The sequence below is a fragment of the Nematolebias whitei genome, chromosome 7 (assembly GCF_014905685.2).
Source record: "Nematolebias whitei isolate Nwh7 chromosome 7, NemWhi1, whole genome shotgun sequence".
NCBI classification, from domain to species: domain Eukaryota; kingdom Metazoa; phylum Chordata; class Actinopteri; order Cyprinodontiformes; family Rivulidae; genus Nematolebias; species Nematolebias whitei.
The window spans coordinates 7,462,589-7,480,137 of NC_056504.1; the positions used below are offsets into that span (position 1 = coordinate 7,462,589).

The 17,549-nt window shown below is 44.1% G+C and overlaps 1 protein-coding gene across 1 annotated transcript in view; it reads right to left on the reverse strand.

The window, feature by feature from the left end:
• Window positions 1–17,549, reverse strand: part of LOC119412221 (RNA-binding protein Musashi homolog 1) — a 26,056-nt gene extending 8,507 nt beyond the window's left edge. Inside the window, exons 1-6 of the mRNA XM_037679203.1 lie at window positions 17,401–17,549; window positions 16,758–16,798; window positions 16,218–16,299; window positions 16,015–16,099; window positions 6,453–6,494; window positions 5,975–6,067 (exon numbers count right to left, since the gene is read on the reverse strand). Of these exons, the coding sequence (XP_037535131.1) occupies window positions 5,975–6,067; window positions 6,453–6,494; window positions 16,015–16,099; window positions 16,218–16,299; window positions 16,758–16,798; window positions 17,401–17,465 (408 nt within the window). The 5' untranslated portion in view covers window positions 17,466–17,549. The remainder of the gene's footprint in view (window positions 1–5,974; window positions 6,068–6,452; window positions 6,495–16,014; window positions 16,100–16,217; window positions 16,300–16,757; window positions 16,799–17,400) is intronic.

Here is a 17,549-nt window from a genome sequence, read left to right on the forward strand (position 1 = left end):
TTGTTACAAACTCTGTCGTTCCCCTGATTTTCTCATCTGTTCCCCCTCGCTGTAAAGTTTGCTGTTCCCGTGGAAACGGTTAAGAATTTCAATTAGAAGGACCTGCCACCCCCTCCCCGTCTAATCTCAGCGAACAGGGGGAAAAGTAAGAGATGGGTGGGGGGGGGGGGGGGGGGCAGAGCAGAGGGGGAGGATTTCAGAAAGATTATTTGAGGTAAAGTTGAATTCTGTTTGGGAAGATTCAAATCCTGGAAAACAAAGTGGGCCCGAGGTCTTTGTCATCACGCTCCTTTTTATTCTCCGTCTCCCTCCTCCTCCTCCTCCTCCTCCTCCTCCTCCTGCACTCACTCCACTGCCCTATTCATATTCCACCTCCTCCCCCTCCCTCCCTTGCTCGTCCTTCACTGTGGCAGGAAAGTTTGCGGCCTCTGCTGGAGCTCTGACAGACACGAGGGGGGCAAATGGGGAACTCTTTTCTTTTAAAGCTGCAGCACAACCTTCCTCACGTGCCCGACTGTGAGCGCACGGCCATTCCCACCAGCCGACCGGCTCCGAAACTCAAGCCGGCGCACGAGTGACGGAGGCTCCAGCTCCCATCTCTCTTATCTGCCGTGGAAAACAGCAGTCACACTTTCTGGACGATGAGCACGGCAGGATCAAGGCTGCTTCTCCACGACTCTTATCTCTGTCAACATATAGACCACCCGCCTCTCCTCCTAACTCCCATCTCTGTCCTTCGTGCAGATTTTACCCCCCCACCCCCACCCCGTCTCTTCCATCTCCTGCCCTTCCGGTTGGTCAAACTCAATGACACAGCAGAGAGCAGAAAGGAAAGAGGACACTAGGTAGACAGCTGCAAGCTAACATGTTATCATTAGAGTAGAGTTACAGAGACTGACCTGCAGCTAGCTTTGGAAGCTTTTATTTTGAAAGAGATGGCAACTACAACATTTAAAGCAGTTACTTTGACATATATATATTTATATAAATTTCATTTTATATTAATTGTGAGTGTTAAATGACTGCTGAGATGATAAAGCTAAAAGAAGCAGGTTACACAACAACAGGCTAAAAGCTAAAAAAAATCAGAACAGCAGATGATAAAGCTAAAAGGAGCAAAACACCAGCTGAAACCTAAGAGGAACAAAACACTAATAAAGAGCCAAATGTAGCAAAACGCTAGCTCAAAGCTAAATGCGGCAAAATACAACGTAAAAGATAAAAGTAGCAAAATAGTAGCTAAAAACTAAAAGCCGCAAAACAGTACCTTGAAGCTAAAAGCAGCAAAAGGTTAGCTTAAAACTAAACGTAGAAAAAGGCTAGAAAATTCTAAAATCTAGAATAAGCTAGCAAAATGCTAGCTAAATGTTGTAAAAGACAACTACAAACTAAAGGCTAGCTTAAAGCTAAAAGTATCAACATGCTAGCAAAATACTAAAAATGTAGCAAAAGGTTGTTTAAAAGCTAAAAGCAGTTCAAGTTCAAGTTAACTTTATTGTCATCTCCATGTGGTACATGAGGTGGAACAAAATTATGTACACAGGGTCCCAGTTACACCCAACACTAGCTAAATATAAAGTATAAAAATAAACAAGTGTATAAGGATCTAAGATATACACCAAGATATACGCTAAAAACTAATAATGTAAAACAATCGGCTTAACAGCAGCCCGAACATGAGTCTGTAGTGAGCAGATGGGTATGAATGAATATAGCAGCACGAGATAATCAGCAGCACAGATATTACCAATTAGTGGCATTACAGCGATTTTTTTGGGGGGGGTGAATCCCTATTTTTAAGTTAAAAGTTGAAGCAGATCTTAAAAAGAACGATTTTTAAGGAATTGAAGAGATGTTTGTGCGTTTCCATGGGGAAAATATTTATAAATAAAGCTAGATATGTTGAAAAGAATAAAAGTTACAACTAAAAGTCATGGCACCCATCCCCTAAATGAGCTGATCGCTTTGATATTTGAACAGCTAATATGGCACACAGCACGTAAACGTAGGTAGACTGCACGTAACTTAAACAAATAAATAAACAGACAAACAACAGTGTGAATTCTGAATCAGCGTTCAAACAATAAAATGAAAATGTCGGTGCTGTTCAGCTCGTTGTCCTGCATGGAAATACAGCAGTTTGCATGCATGCAAACAATCCTGTCCACGTGCGTGAGCTTCAGCGGAGCTGCTTTTCTTTTACCAAAGCTAATAAAAAGAGTTTCTCACGATGTCCGCTGCCCGGGGCGCTGTAAAACAATCTGATTGAACAGCTATGGGAGGCTGAGATTGGCATGGCAGTGGCTCCTCGCTAACTCCTCTGGATGCATGCAGGGAGTGAAGAAGGTCATATTCTCCAGCTCTGACATTCTCAGATGTACCGAAACAAGGCTCCACTCAGATCCTTTCCCCCCGCGCAGGCCTTAAAAATGTCCCCTCCTCACTGAAGCGTACAGCTATTGTCTGAAGAACAAGTGTTTGCTGACAAGTCCATTACACTTTTTTGAGAGATTATGAAAGGTGGCATTCACTTTCCCCCCCCCCCCCCCCCCCGCTGTCTCCTCACATCTCCCTCTTTCATTTTTGCTCTGGCTTGCTCCGGCCGTCTCTTTCTAAACAGGCCAGCAGACAAAGTGTTCAGTCAAGCCTTCTAATCGCCAGCTCACATGGGTGAGTGGAGTCCCAACTTTTCCCGTCTGCCCCGCTCCACGCTGCATTTTTCCCTTCTCGTCCACTCCTTCTTTCATTTTATTTCAGGCAGCAGTAAAACATAAGGAGGGGGTTGAAATCACATATTTTCTTATATGGTGAACAAAAGGCGCAAAAGGATTAACACAAGTGGATGTAAAACCAACAGGCCTGAAATGCTAATTATGCTATGATTTAAGTGTGCGCCTGAATTCCAGCATGAAAAACTTTTTGTGACGCAGACAGGTTCTATTTTCAGCCTCGGCCAAAAAGAAGGGGAGTTTTGTCAAGCCTCCAGCAGGCTGAGGGGGGGGCACTCAGGACCTCTACCTTAAGACTCCGGCTTATTTCTCAAGCAAACATGATTTGCTGCAGCTTTACTGGCCTGGGAACATTTAGTTCAGTCGCACAACTACACACAAACGTTCTAACTCCAAAACACCTGCCGCCCAGTCTAATGAACGTTGTTTGTTTGAGGTGCACACTTAAAAACACGGTCTGCAGCGTGATTCAAAGAGTTGCGTGAAGTTCATCGTGCATTTGGTGTTTTCCTTGCAAGGTGGAGCCACAGTACGAAAACAAACAGAACATTGAGCCCCGTTCCATCCAAACCTGCACCTTGTAGCCAGGCTCAGATAATAAACAAGAAATACCTCCTGCTCAGCAGGAATGCACTGTGGGATCGCTGGCTATCCGTGGTGCAGCTTTGGTCTCACGTGTCCAAACAGCCCAAATATTCGCTCATCCTGCGCAGGGAGTGTTGTTCTCGGTTATGAGTGTGCAATCACCAGGGAGAACTGAGAACCTGCCATTTTGGAAAGCACACTCGGAGAAACAAGAATCCTGTCCCAACAACTACCTGAACGGCCGCGCGTGGAAACCACATCCGTCCACGACTGATAATTACGACATCTAGATTTGAACCGGCACCCGAAATGACGGTACAACGGCAAGCGTGAGTCAGAGGCCAACAGGGAGAACGCTCAGCCAGACACAAGACAGAGGGGAGCTTCATGCTGTTCGTTTCTTCCAGCCCATTAGGCCTCGCGTGCTCGTTTTCAGAACGTCCTGCTCACCGACAGCGGCGCACACGTTAGCGTTTGTGACAACTGGATCCTGTCTCAGTGTTTCCATCAATGTATGCGAGCTCGCCTCCCGCTGCAGCCATGACGATGACACTGTCGCACTTTCATGCGTGCACACACCCGTCTTTCCAGCCATGCAAATTTTTTCTCTTTTTTTTTTTTGTTTGTTTTTTTTCGTTAAAGGCAACAAAAATACACTGGATTACAGCGGGACAATGGGCAAAGGCGGGTCACCACGGCAACAAGCAGAGGGGGGCTGGAGCAGGGGTTGTGTGCATGGATTGGGATGGTGTCTGAAGTAGTGATTTTGGGGTAAAAGAGGGGGCTGTTACGGGAGCAGCTGTTGCATTTAATTAGTTTATGTTACTCCTGTGTCACCCTAAGTGTAGTTTGCTAAAAAGGTAACCCAAGATATCACGCATTGTAGATACTTGTGAAAATCTCTGTGATGTTCTGCCCTTTTAATCGTCACTTTTGCTCCTCGTTATTTCAGCATCCCACCCCACCCCTTTTCACTGCCCTTCAACCTCTTCTGAGACCCCCTCCCTTTCTCTCCATAGGGGATACTTCTTCCCTTTCAGGCCCCTGCCATCTCTCCCTTTACTTCCCCTCCTCCGTTGTTGTTTTTTTTCCTCTCTCCCCCCTGGCCACTCATCGGTCTCCACAACATGCGCTTGAGCCTTTCACAAAATTATATTCAAAGCGACAACAAGACAAACGTAAAAGCTAAAATCACCACAATCTGATTGAAATGAGCAGCACAGGAGACAAAATAACTAACTAGGACTGCAGCACAATCACTTTGTTTTTTATACGCCTTTTCTTTTCCTTTCTCACATCAACACATATTCTAATAGTTTTATATTTTAGATTAAAACAAGAAAGATCAGGTTTTTATTGTAAAATGAACAAAGAAAAGTTTCATAGGAACACAAAGACTCCCAACAGGACAAGGGGCTTCAGATTAAAATAATCTATCACTGGTATCGTGTTGTGATTTCATGCGTGAGGCTACTTGGTGAAGTTAACACCCAAGATAGTGCGAACACAGAAATGGTGAGCTAGCTCCAACAGTTTCACAAAATCAAAATGAAGATTTTTTTTTTTTAAGTTGCCAGTACTAGTCTGACAAGTAGCTAACAAGCAGGAGCATTAGTCTAATAAAAGTTACGAACAAGCCATTAAATAGTTCCTTTAAAGTCAGTTTCAGAAGAAGGTTTGTAAATAGGGATGCATGATATTGGATTTTTGACCGATACGTTAAAACTTATTTGGCCGATAACGATACCAATATCGATATTTTCCCCCTAGACCTACTTACAGAGACACAGCTTTCTCTGCTGTGGAATTAAAATACTACATTATTCTGCATGCTCTTTGTCAGTTTGGCTGCTACCAAATGCCAAAACTGGGACTGAAAATGATGTAACACTATATAAATACATATTTAAAAAAAAACAGTGCCTTTTATATCGGTGAGTTATTTTGATGGAATGGCCGATATTTAACTTTATCGCTAATATCGACCGATACCGATACCATGCCGATAATATTGTGCATCCCTATTTGTGAACAATTACTGTCCTACCTGTTACAGATAGCGTTTTAATCAACCTGTTGGTTAACCACAGTCCAACCAGACTGAGGAGCTAACTGCTAGCCTGACAGGGCTAAATCACAGTGATTTATTAATATTTAACCATCTTAAAACAACTCTAATCTCTAAATTTAATAGCATTTCATGCAAACGCTAACAAATTCTTAAACAGCCTCCATTTTCTCTATAGGTTTTCCAACAGGAACATTAAAGTATTCCTGCAGGAAGTGCCTCAGGCTGCATCGTAAATGTTATAGCTAGCTGCCGCAATCACAAAAAGAGCTTATACTTATAGATAACTAACCACGTTTCACACAATTAGTGGCTATATTAAGGTTTGCAAAATAATGTATACACGAACCCTTGTTGTTTTTAAAGATGTGAGTTGAGTTAAACAGCAGCAAGCTGTTCAAGCAAACAAGTCAGATTTGCCGTCAGCTCAGTCTGTTTCTCCACAACGAAGTTGTTGGAACAAATTGTGAAAGTAGCTTACAAAAACAGTGCATAGGTGTCCTTTAATATTAAAAAAATATGTAACCAGCAATTAAACTCTGACAGTTTGTTGTGAAAAGAAAAGACAGCTGCAGGTTAGTGAGTTGTTTACCTTTCCGAACTGATCAAAGTATTGCTTCACGTCTTCGATGGTGGTATTTACGGACAGCCCTCCAACAAAGATCTTCTTTGTCCTGGTAACCAGCTAGCAACACAAGAGAGGGGGGAAAAAAGTGGTAATTTTTCATCTGAACTAACGTTAAATATGTTGTGGAGGCAGGTGAAAGAGACTTTGTGTTGGTTTATTAGGTCTGGAGGCTCGGTGGATCATTTTAAGCTAATTCTGCTGGTTTTGAGTTGTGTGTAGGTGAGTATCGTCTGTGGCTCAAGTGTGTATGTTGGTGTGATTTCTGTGGGCAGCACAGAGGTCAGGGAGCAGAATCCAGGGTCACGATCTCAGGCTGAACGAGTGATTTGCAGCTCCTTTTAGGTCACGTGCCCGACTCTTACCCCAGCCAACCAGAGCCGAAGGATTAGGAGTGATATATGACATCATCGCCTCGCTGTTAACTCCTCGTGGGCGCACTCACCTTAGGCTGAGCTCGCCTGGGAAACGCCACCTTTGGGTCAATCTGCAGGAGAGAGATAATAAAGATAAAAAGGAAACGTAAATTTAATGACTGACTGATTGAGACGTTTAAGAATCAGCATTAAAAACTAAACTGCTGTTGTTTCCTTTCTGGGGTTGCTTTTTATGTTTGGACATTTAATTTATGTTTAGGCCTCATTACCTCCCACTGTGTTACAACCCAAAAACAAAGCTTCAAATTGAATTAACAAAGAGCTTTGAAGTGAAAATGCTGCGTTAAAAGCTCACTCAACGTAATCACAATCCAAATTTTAAAAATAAAATGTGTCAAAATTCCAGTTTTCCATTTAAAAAAAACAAAATTTCCAGTTTTCAGAATGTCTATAGTGCATTGAGCTTGATTAAAAAGTCTGTTTCAGTCATTACGTTGTTCAGTGTCCCATCTTCTTCTGTAAAGTGCAAATATAAAGTATTGTAATAAAGTCTCAGGGTCTGAATCTGTGTGAAGAGCTGTCAAAGTCTAGAAATAGAGCATATGCTAATCTGTAAATATGTATAGCGGACACTTATTTATGCGAGTCCAAACAGAACCGCCCAAACGACCCGGCAAAAGAACCAAAATTCACATGGAGACAGCAGCACATGCTTTGAAATATACGAGACACAACTAAACGCACGTCAGACACAAACTAGACGGAACGGGGCAGCCTGGAATCTAAAATAAGCGCTTAATATTCTGAATACATTAAAGACGTGTGCGGTTTTTTTTTTTTTTTTTTCTAAATCGCACAAATCCTGACAACCCCCCCATTTTGGATTAGTCAGATTTGACTGTATCCACATTTCTTCCTGCTGGAATGTCTCAGCAGTGGTCAAGGTTACAGATAAAATGAGAAATAAACGAGTTTTTGAAAGAGCTGGCCTTTAATAATGCTAAATATGCAAAGCCCAGTTTGGCATTTTAAATTTGTGTGGAATCTTGCGTTATTCACACTCAAGCTAACAAGAGAGACGATTTCAGGTCACAGGACCTGGTAGTGTCTTATAGTCTTAGAGTTTCCATCTATGCTGTAATAATTGGATGTGTGAAGCAAAGCCCCTTGGGTCTCACACAACCTCTATAGGACATATTGAACTGCTATTGGCATCTAAAAAGCGCCCATCAAAGAGCCAAACTTAATCACATATAATATGGACAATACGGACGTTACTAAAGAGGACATTGTTCAATATAAAAGAAGAAATCCTTCCATCTCTTATCGGTGATAACTGCCTGCTTGTGATGACAAATACACGGGGAAATAGATCCTACGAGGGGCCTTTAAGTGCCTCGGCTTTAACGCTGCTTAGAAAGCACGACGCTGTGTGACTTCGATGCAGCTGCAGCGCCCTTGGAAGGAATTTGAGAAGGACTTCACACCTTGAAGTGGGAAGCAACGACGAGAAGAGTCATGCCACCCCCAGCTGGTCCAAGCACAAAGACAAAGGTGACAAGGACGCGCACAAAAGCAGCCGACGGCAACCAAGCGACGCCACAGAAACTGGCTGCGCAGCGTTTCTTACTAGATCTGAGCCAATTAGGATAAGTAGCATTTTTGATTTGATATAATGGGACCAAAAAATTGTGCTTCATTTGATCATTTACAGTGAAAATAGCAGGACACAAAAAAACAAGACCGGGAAAGCAATAAATAAATAAAAACAACAAATAGTTTAAAATAATAAAGACAGCTGATCAAATAAATACAAAAAAAGATGGTAATGATCACGTATTTATTCTGGTGCAAAGTCGGCAGCAGGTTCCCGGTTTTGTTTGACCTGCAAGTCCTGAGCGGTACCAGCCTTTGGTGTTCTGGTCAGCCCACCTGCCTTTAAACTGCTAGACATGACTGGAGGTTCGGCGCTGCCCGAGGCGACCGCGGCAGAGACGAGCTACGAGCTGACAGCGACGGCACAACAAAACACCTTTCACACAAAACTGCACTCACGTTAACAGTAACAAAATAAAATGACAGGCACAAATACCATTTACAGCTTTTTGTGTATATTTAGTGCCACATGATTAAAAAAAAGTTACCTGCATGTTCAATCTGTAAATTGTTTAATTGGTAATTAAATCCTCAATAAAGCAAGATACATCTTATAGTTGCTATTAAACATATAGTTTAAAATGTCTTTTGACTTTAAAAGATTAGCCGTATGGCTTAGGTGTACTAGCACAAGTACTCTAAGAAAACACCCGTAAGTAGTGATGCTACTAACTAAAACAGGTTAATGCAAAATGCTACAGTGGCTAGCCATGCCATGCTGTTAAACAAGTCATTCTACACATCTAAAATATTATAATTTCTACATCTAGCTGCTCTCAGAGGGGCAATAAATGAAAGCTAAAGCATCTATCAGTGTGGCAGATTAGCCTCGGGGAAGACAGAAGGCCACAAAGCAAAAGGTGAAATAACTTAGCCAGGTCACAGTTTTCAACACTCAGGAATAGCTCTTCAGAGGCTTCACATGTGAGGAGAACGCTGGCCGTGGTGAAAAGGTAGCTACTCGCAAGGAGAAAAAAATACTAGGAAGGAAAGGGGGAAGAAGTTGCCGCTCTGAGCCTGGCAGAGAAGAGTTACAACCGAGTGTTTGTGAAATGGTCTGACTAACATCCTGCTTCATGACATCCAATCTCCGCTCAATCTACGCAGCGCAGTGACAGCAGAGCCTAAATTATGATTTTAGTGGTTTAGCTTCTCAAGACTACGCTAATCTACAGCTAGTAGTCACCTCACTTGGCGCAGAGCATCCACCAGAGTTACAAACTGTAAAACAAAACAAAAAATAATTCAAATTAAAAGGAAAGTCAGCTGAGACCAGAGTGGAAGTTAAAGGGATAGTTCAGAACTTTTACCGTGGGGTTTGGAGTAAAAGGTTATGAGTAAATAATCTCTCACCTGCTATTAATCTCATAAAGTTTACACAAGTTCAGTGTTTCCCCTACCATTAAACAAGCAAGCCGTCCCGCCCTGTCAACAGAACCGAGCGCTCCGCCTCCCAAACTCCACCCCCCCCAAGCGTAGACGCTAAGCTAGCGTTGCACAATACAGACGCGCTAGCTAAAAAGTTATGACTAGGGAGGTAGCACTCCATCTCCACTCCCTGCTCAAGCTGTCAGTACAGTGCGGGGCACAGACGTGCCTCCTCCCCCCCAATCGTCGACAAAAATCGTCCTGAGCGCCCTGCCAAGGTGAGTAAACTAGGGGAAACACTGAAGTTCGTTCAAAAACTATTTTATAAAACTTTACGTTGACAGTTTTGCATTTCATTGTTATTCTAGCAAACCCATTATAATGTTCCAGCAGGAAGTGCCACCAGGTTGCACAGAGTGCTACAGCTAACTGCTGCTGCCGCTCTTTACACTTGTTTTAAAAAGGCAGCATACCACTTTGGCCTTGGCTCCACTCGGGCTAGCTGTTAGCTCATCAACCAGTCAGCTATAAACTTCATTTCCCTAAACCGAGATGCTTCAAAGGGCCATCTTCAACAGGTAAGACACTAACATTTCAAACATCTCCACACGACCCCACTTCTAAAGATCTGAACTGGGTTTTTTTTTTAGGGCAGAGCAAAAGCACAGGGAAGAAAACGATAGAGGATTCATTTAGAAAACAGAGACAGCCCATGAGAAAATGGGCCTGTCCAGTCGTAGCAGAGCAGCAGGGCCGTCCCAGCAGGCAGCCCCTCTGATTTCATTAATTAACAGGACAAAGAGTACAAAACAGATGGGCCCACAGAGGAACTGGGGCTCCCGTGCTACTCCTCACAAGCACATATACATATACCCTCATAAAGTAGCACATTTGCCCAGTGACATATACATGAAATTAAACCAGCACCGACACAGACTCGTACAAATATACAGTGATGGGCCTTTTATAAATAGTCTCCAGTGCAGACACGTTGAAGGTCTGACACACATCAGGCTGCCAAGATGTTCGTGCGACTAAATGGCAAACACCCACGCTAATAAAAAGGCACCACAGGCTGCCCCATTACGGCAGCATAATCAATAAAGGCTAAACAAAAAGCTATAAACACAAGCAGAGACAAAAAAGGGACTTGGCGTGTCAATACTACCACAGAGTGAGGGAAGAGACTTGGTTTGGGCTCAGGCCAGCAGGGTCGACCTGCACAGATGAACAACGGCACAGTAATTAGTTATCGAAGCGCGCTAATGAGGACCTCCGACCCAAACCTATCGCTACCCCATCCAAGGTGGGTGCAGCTCATGGAGGTTTTGCACATGTGTCATCAAGACCGCCCCCGTGTCACACGTTAGGAGCAGGTCCGAGCTTTGGCCACAGGTCTGAGGCTGTGCACGGACCTCTGGCCCAATCCAGTTTGTTTCCTCCAATCCGATTAGTTGCTTTTCAGATCCATACTAATTACAGCACAGGAGCTGGGCCTCCCCCCCACCCTATCCCTTGCACGCTCCACCCCCACCTTCAGTTTTGTCCATGTCAGCATTAACAGCTAATCTTCCAGTCAGGAACCAAGAGCCACAGTCAGGTGTTGGACCAGTAGCTTGTGCAGAGAGAAAGCAGCTGTATCAGCATCAATAACCACCATGTTTTTAATGCACTTTGATGCCAAAAACAGCAATTACCCACTTTCACATCGCATGTATTCTGTTGTACTTCATATAAAAAACAAAAATAACATACATCAATCGAAACAATCTAACAAATCCAACTGTTTGTCTTGTATTTAAGTACCTCCTATTCAGATTATTTTGTCCTTGTAAACAAAAATGGAAGGTGTACCATTATTAATTTGAGGTATTATGTTGTAACAATACCATCTAAATACACAAAAATACTAAAATATTACACTGGATCCACTCCAAATACTGTAAGCTTGCAAAATAAATGTAATCCGTCACTTATAAATCCACCAGGAACCCTGCGTTACGTCCACGGAACAAGAGGTGGTCATTTTTCTGAGAATCTCTTCCTTCGCCTGTTTCTTCTTCCTGTAACTGGTCCCAGTAAAGCGCTTCAAACACAGAAAACAAGTGCCGAACCAGTTGTGCCCTTCTTTCTCTGTCCACAGAAACACAACAGCACACTCTGGCCCCGAGGCAACACTTTGGCCCCGACAGGAAATCTAACCTCCAAACAAAACATCACCAGAGCTCCCTGAAAACAATAGACAAACCTCTTGTTCGTCGTGCTCTGATATTTGAAAACGCAGGTGCTGACGCCATTTTCAACTGGCATTTCTCTCATCTGTGATTTTTAATTTGAACGAGTGAGTTTTTAAAAAAAAATACAGGCTGTAACCGTACTGTAAATGTTTCATTCTGCGTTTAACCGGTGGCACGGACCTTGCACCGGTTAATGAAGTTTGCTTCCCACCCTGTCCCTCCCACACTGCTCCAGGTGCTCCATTACACCGTTTATGCTGCTTCCCTCGTAAACCAAAGGCTTTAAACTAGGGCGGAACGATTTTGGAAAATATTCTAATTGCGATTTTTTTTTTTACCTCAATATTGTGATTGCGATTTAATATGCGATTATTTTTCAATGTCAAAGTGTTGATAAAGATTTGTGGTGCTACCAACAGCAGCAAGGCAGGTTCTGCACAACAGCATCTTAATTTTTATAGCCAAAATAATTCCAAACAACGGACGTGCTGCTCCTCTTTGGTACCAAACTTTCAGCTGTATCGCAAATGAAATTAATTGTACAGCCCTACTTTAAACAAAGCAAAAATATGAAATAAATAAATTCTTATTATTATTCCAAGGAGTAATGTCTCTCGTGGATCTGATGAGTCCAGGTGTGTTGCAGAACACAGTGCTGCAACCTGCGGCTCTGGAGCCACACGTGGCTCTTTGGTGTCTCCGCAGAGGATCTTTCAAGCTTTGTTGAAACTAACAAAAATAACTTAAAACTGATTTTTTTTTTAGGATGTTATAGCCACAACAAAAAAAATGACTAGTTTTATAAGTTTTCCTGTCATTTCCTTTGCAAATATGTGGATACTAGTACTAATACAGAGTAAATTATACTCACTTTAGCTTTATAAAGGTTGAATGAAAAAAAAGCTTAATTTCTTCAAAATATTCAATTGCTCCACAATAAAAATAAAAAAATCTCATATGCCTGCACAGTTCATCGTTTTAATTTTTTTTAAATTGGCAAAAATAATATACAGTATATAATTAGGGGTGCACGGATGAATGGGCAGGCCGATTTCTTGACTTTTGGGAGATCGGCCGATACTTACATGAGAAACCAATTTTTTGTAGTTTTAACAATTGTCTAAACTTCCTTTACATTTCAGAGCACTACCTCATGGCCAGTTAAAACAAGTTTGTATTGTTTCTAAGATATTGTTCCAGGGTATGTTTTTCAATAAAATAAGATTTAAAAAAGTTGAAGGTGCATTGTGACGTTAACACCTGACAGTGTCGCTTATAAAACAAAATCGGTATCGGCAGGTCAGTCTTTTTCAAAATCGTGATTGGCCAGAAAACTGCATTGGTGCACCCCTAATATATATTTTTCTTTACAAGAATCCAGTCTTCTGTGATGGACTGGAGACCTGTCCAGGGAGTCCCCCGCCCCTCGCACAGAGATTGACGGACATGGACACCGGTGACCCCCGTGACCCAAAATGGAAGAAGCGGGTAAAAGATAATGGATGGATGGATTTCACTCCTACTGGCCAGGAAAGCTCCCTCTAACAAACTTAAAGCGGCCCATGGGCCACCAGTTGATAATGACAACTGTAGCAGGTTTTGCAGCTCTGGACATGTTTAATTTAGCGAACGAAGGGGCAGAAATGTCTCTTTTGATCGTAAAGGTTGCAGACCCCTGATCTACAGAGCCTTGTGAAAGTATTCGTCCTCCTTGAACTTTTCAACCTTTTGTCACATTTCAGGCTTCAAACATAAAGATATAACATTTTAATTATTTGTGAAGACTCAACAAGAAGTGGGACACAATCGTGAAGTGGAATGAAATTTATTGGATGTGTCAAACTTTTTTAACAAATAAAAAACTGAAAAGTGGGGCGTGCAATATTATTGGGCCTCTTTACTTTCAGTGCAGCAAACTCACTCCAGAAGTTCAGTGAGGATCTATGAATGATCCAACGTTGTCCCAAATGACTGATGATGATAAATAGAATCCACCTGTGTGTAATCAAGTCTCCGTATAAATGCACCTGCTCTGTGATAGTCTCAGGGTTCTGTTCAACGCGCAGAGAGCATCATGAAGACCAAGGAACACACCAGGCAGGTCCGAGATACTGTTGTGGAGAAGTTTAAAGCTGGATTTGGATACAAAAAGATTTCCCAAGCTTTAAACATCCCAAGGAGCACTGTGCAAGCAATCATATTGAAATGGAAAGAGTATCAGACCACTGCAAATCTACCAAGACCCGGCCGTCCCTTTAAACTTTCATCTGGAACAAGGAGAAGACTGATCAGAGATGCAGCCAAGAGGTCCATGATCACTCTGGATGAACTGCAGAGATCTACAGCTGAGGTGGGAGAGACTGTCCATAGGACAACAATCAGTCGTACACTGCACAAATCTGGCCTTTATGGAAGAGTGGCAAGAAGAAAGCCATTTCTCAAAGATATCCATAAAAAGTGTTGTTTAAAGTTTGTCACCTGGGAGACACCAAACATGTGGAAGAAGGTGCTCTGGTCAGATTAAACCAAAATCAAATTGTTTGGCCACAATGCAAAACGATATGTTTGGCGTAAAAGCAACACAGCTCATCACCCTGAACACACCATCCCCACTGTCAAACATGGTGGTGGCAGCATCATGGTTTGGGCCTGCTTTTTGTCAGCAGGGACAGGGAAGATGGTCAGAATTGATGGGAAGATGGATGGGGCCAAATACAGGACCATTCTGGAAGAAAACCTGTTTGAGTCTGCAAGAGACCTGAGACTGGGACGGAGATTTATCTTCCAACAAGACAATGATCCAAAACATGAAGACACATCCAAATACTTTCACAAGGCTCTGTATATGGACTACAGCAAATAAATTCATACCAAAAACAACCAAAACTGTTTCATTTCTGAAACCAAACTATAAAATTGCCACCTTGTTTTTGTTAGTTGGATAAATGAAGCCATGACGTCTCACCCCCCCCCACAGACCGGTGCACCAGGTAACAACCAGAGCTGTGACTGAGCCGTGCACGTTATTATTGTTTAGCCGTTTATAACAGGACAACGCCTGCCAAGCTGAGCCTCCAAACCAGCGTTCACATCACACACCAGGCCTGGCTTACTCCGGTTCTTCAGCAGAGCCTACTTTTAGGAGGTAAAATGACTCACTGAGTTACACTTTGCAGTTGTGTTGTAATAAACCTGACGACAGCTGCACCGAGAGATCTGCTCTTCTCCTGAAGGTAAACTTTTTAGGAGTCACGGGAACATCTTCCACACAGGAAGTGTAAAAGTGTGACATGACTCGACACTATCGCTGCCAGCCGAGCCCGACGCCTTTAGGTTTAATGCAAATTATCCCGGGAAGTCGTTATGGAGACCAAAGTCCCACCGGGTCTTTAAGTTACAGCATCGTCTCCAGAGGCGGTGGCGTCACCCCCGGCAACGGACTTGCTTACAACTAACCAGCTCTACCTGCCTCCACCCCTGGGCTCTGCCGGTGCCTTCCTGTGCCACCACTTTCCACTCTCAAACGATCCCATTGTGTGTGTGTGAGACGAAGACACACCCTGTCCCTGCTCCTACAACCAACCGGCGCAACCACGGCGGCAGCGTGCGTCCACACCTGCACACGCATTCAAATCGCAAACAAACGGCCGGGATCCGCGCACCATTATCGCCCGCTGCAGACGTTAATGGTTTTAATGAACCGCTGGACAAATTCTAATAAAACTTTGGATCTACTTCTCCAACCGATTCACTTTTATTTTGCGGTTTAGTCAAAAACGTTGGCGGGTGACATGCATTCCTTGTTTATAAATCATAAACACACGCAGGAGCTCTAACAGGTAAACAAGTTCTCCTCTTTCTTTCTTGTTTGTCTTATTATGATCCAGCGGTGCGGGAGAGGGTATTTCAAATAAACTCCTGATTAGAGGGCTTGTTTAAACACATTCATTACACCGATATTTAAACTATTTCAATCCAAGCGAGCCGGGTTTGGACCTCACAGACTCCCCCCGCAGCACTCTGGAAGCTGTGTCCTCCCACTTTTTGGTTTTAAGAAATTAATAATGTTTTATTGCATAAAAAGAAGAAAACATGAACTTTCTATTCTGGCTAAAACCTGCAAGTTTTTTTTTTTTTTTTTTGCAGGGGCTCTTACCCCATTCAGGTCTCCCGCCCCCCCAGGTAACCATGGCAATGAAGCTCAAGAAAGAACGCTTTCATGTTGGCGCCCTGAACCGGGATTTGGAGAGAGAGGGAGGGGGAACAAGCAGACAAGAGGAAAAGGAGGAGGGTGGCTGCTCCAAAACTTTACAAGCCATACAGTGGGAGGTAAAAACGCACCAAGAGGCAGGAGGAGGAGGAAACTCACCGTTTTGGAGTCCAGTTCGTGTCTGTTTTGCGCCAGAACCTTTTCCACACCGGCTTGATCTGCGTATGTCACAAACCCAAACCCCCTGCAGGAAAATAAAAAAAGGAAATAAATAAACTCTGCAGCAGCTTCCTTCCCAAGCAGCACGAGGAGTCCAGTGATAGGACGGCGGGGCGCACACGCCTCCCCTGCGTCCCTCTTACCTCGACCGCTTGGTGACGGGATCCCGCATCACCATGCACTCCTTCACCTCCCCAAATTTACCGAAGTACTCGCGCAATCCCTCTGCAAACCAAAAAAAAGAGGACAAGTGAGGGTCAAATCCATGCTAGAGACAGGCGGAGGGGGAAACAATGAGGGCTGGAGGTGAGGGTGGGGGCAGGTTGTGTTTGTCCCATGTGACCGTCCAGCACGGCAGCTCACAAACAACACAACAAGTTACTCAAAGTGCTGCTTTAATGATGATTAGTTTTTACTGGAGGAGCCCTCTTCTGTTATTAACTGCGTAATGAGCGCACGAGGGGGAGCCAAGACGTGTGTGTGCGTGCGTGCGTGTGCGCGCCAGTGTTAATCTCCTGCAGAAAATCCTCACTTCACTGATCCTCGGCTGAATGGGAGCCTTTCATTTAACTATTTACAGGATGTCTGCCTGAACTTGGCCAGGTAATATGAAAGCTGTGCATCAATGAGTAAACAGGAGGAAGAGGAGGAGGAGGAGGAGCAGAGAGTGCAGGACGGCTCACCTTGTGTCGTCTGCCAACTCAGACCCCCGACGAACATTTTGCTGAAGGAGAGGAAACACAAGCAGTGAGAACATTAAACGCATACATGAATAAAAGCACATTAAAGGAGGAGCTGTGTGTCAGCTTCAATAAAGTGAAGCATCGGCCATGTTGCAAGTCACCCATCGGCCAGCCGGCCCGTTATAATCCCCTGGAGGAGGAGGCGCAGGAGGAGATGGGGGGGGGGAGATATTTTTATTTTCTTGTTTATTTTCCAGATGATGGAGAAGTTGCAGTGTGGCCTTCTGGAAGAAAACCGCGACAAATAAACAAACAAGAAAGGAGGAGAGGAGGGAGAGAGGGGAGGAGGGGGGACGGAGAGCAGCGGTGCGCCTGTGTGTGCTTCCTCCGGTGCGAGTGGATCCATCCCACACACACACGCACACTCACACACACTCACACGCACCGCGTGCTGCTCGTCTTTTGTCTCCGCGCGGCTTCACTCACGAAACTGAACTAAAGTCCAAGGTGAACTCGAACCGGGCCGACAGAGAGAGAGAGGGGGAGAGAGGCGAGCGAAAGCGAGGCCGGGGCACCGAGAGGAGGCAGGGAGCGAGGAGGTGTGTGTGGAGGGAGGGGAGCAGGAGGAGAGGCTGTTACCGACCAGGGGTCATGAGGGGAGTTATCCGTGCCGGAGGACAGGCTGCTCTGGCTCCCTTCCGTGTCCATTGTGCTCTCCGCTGCTGATATTCCCGCACTGAGAGGCGGCGAGGCTTCACCGCTGCTGCCGCTGCTCCACACTCAGGGGCGGGC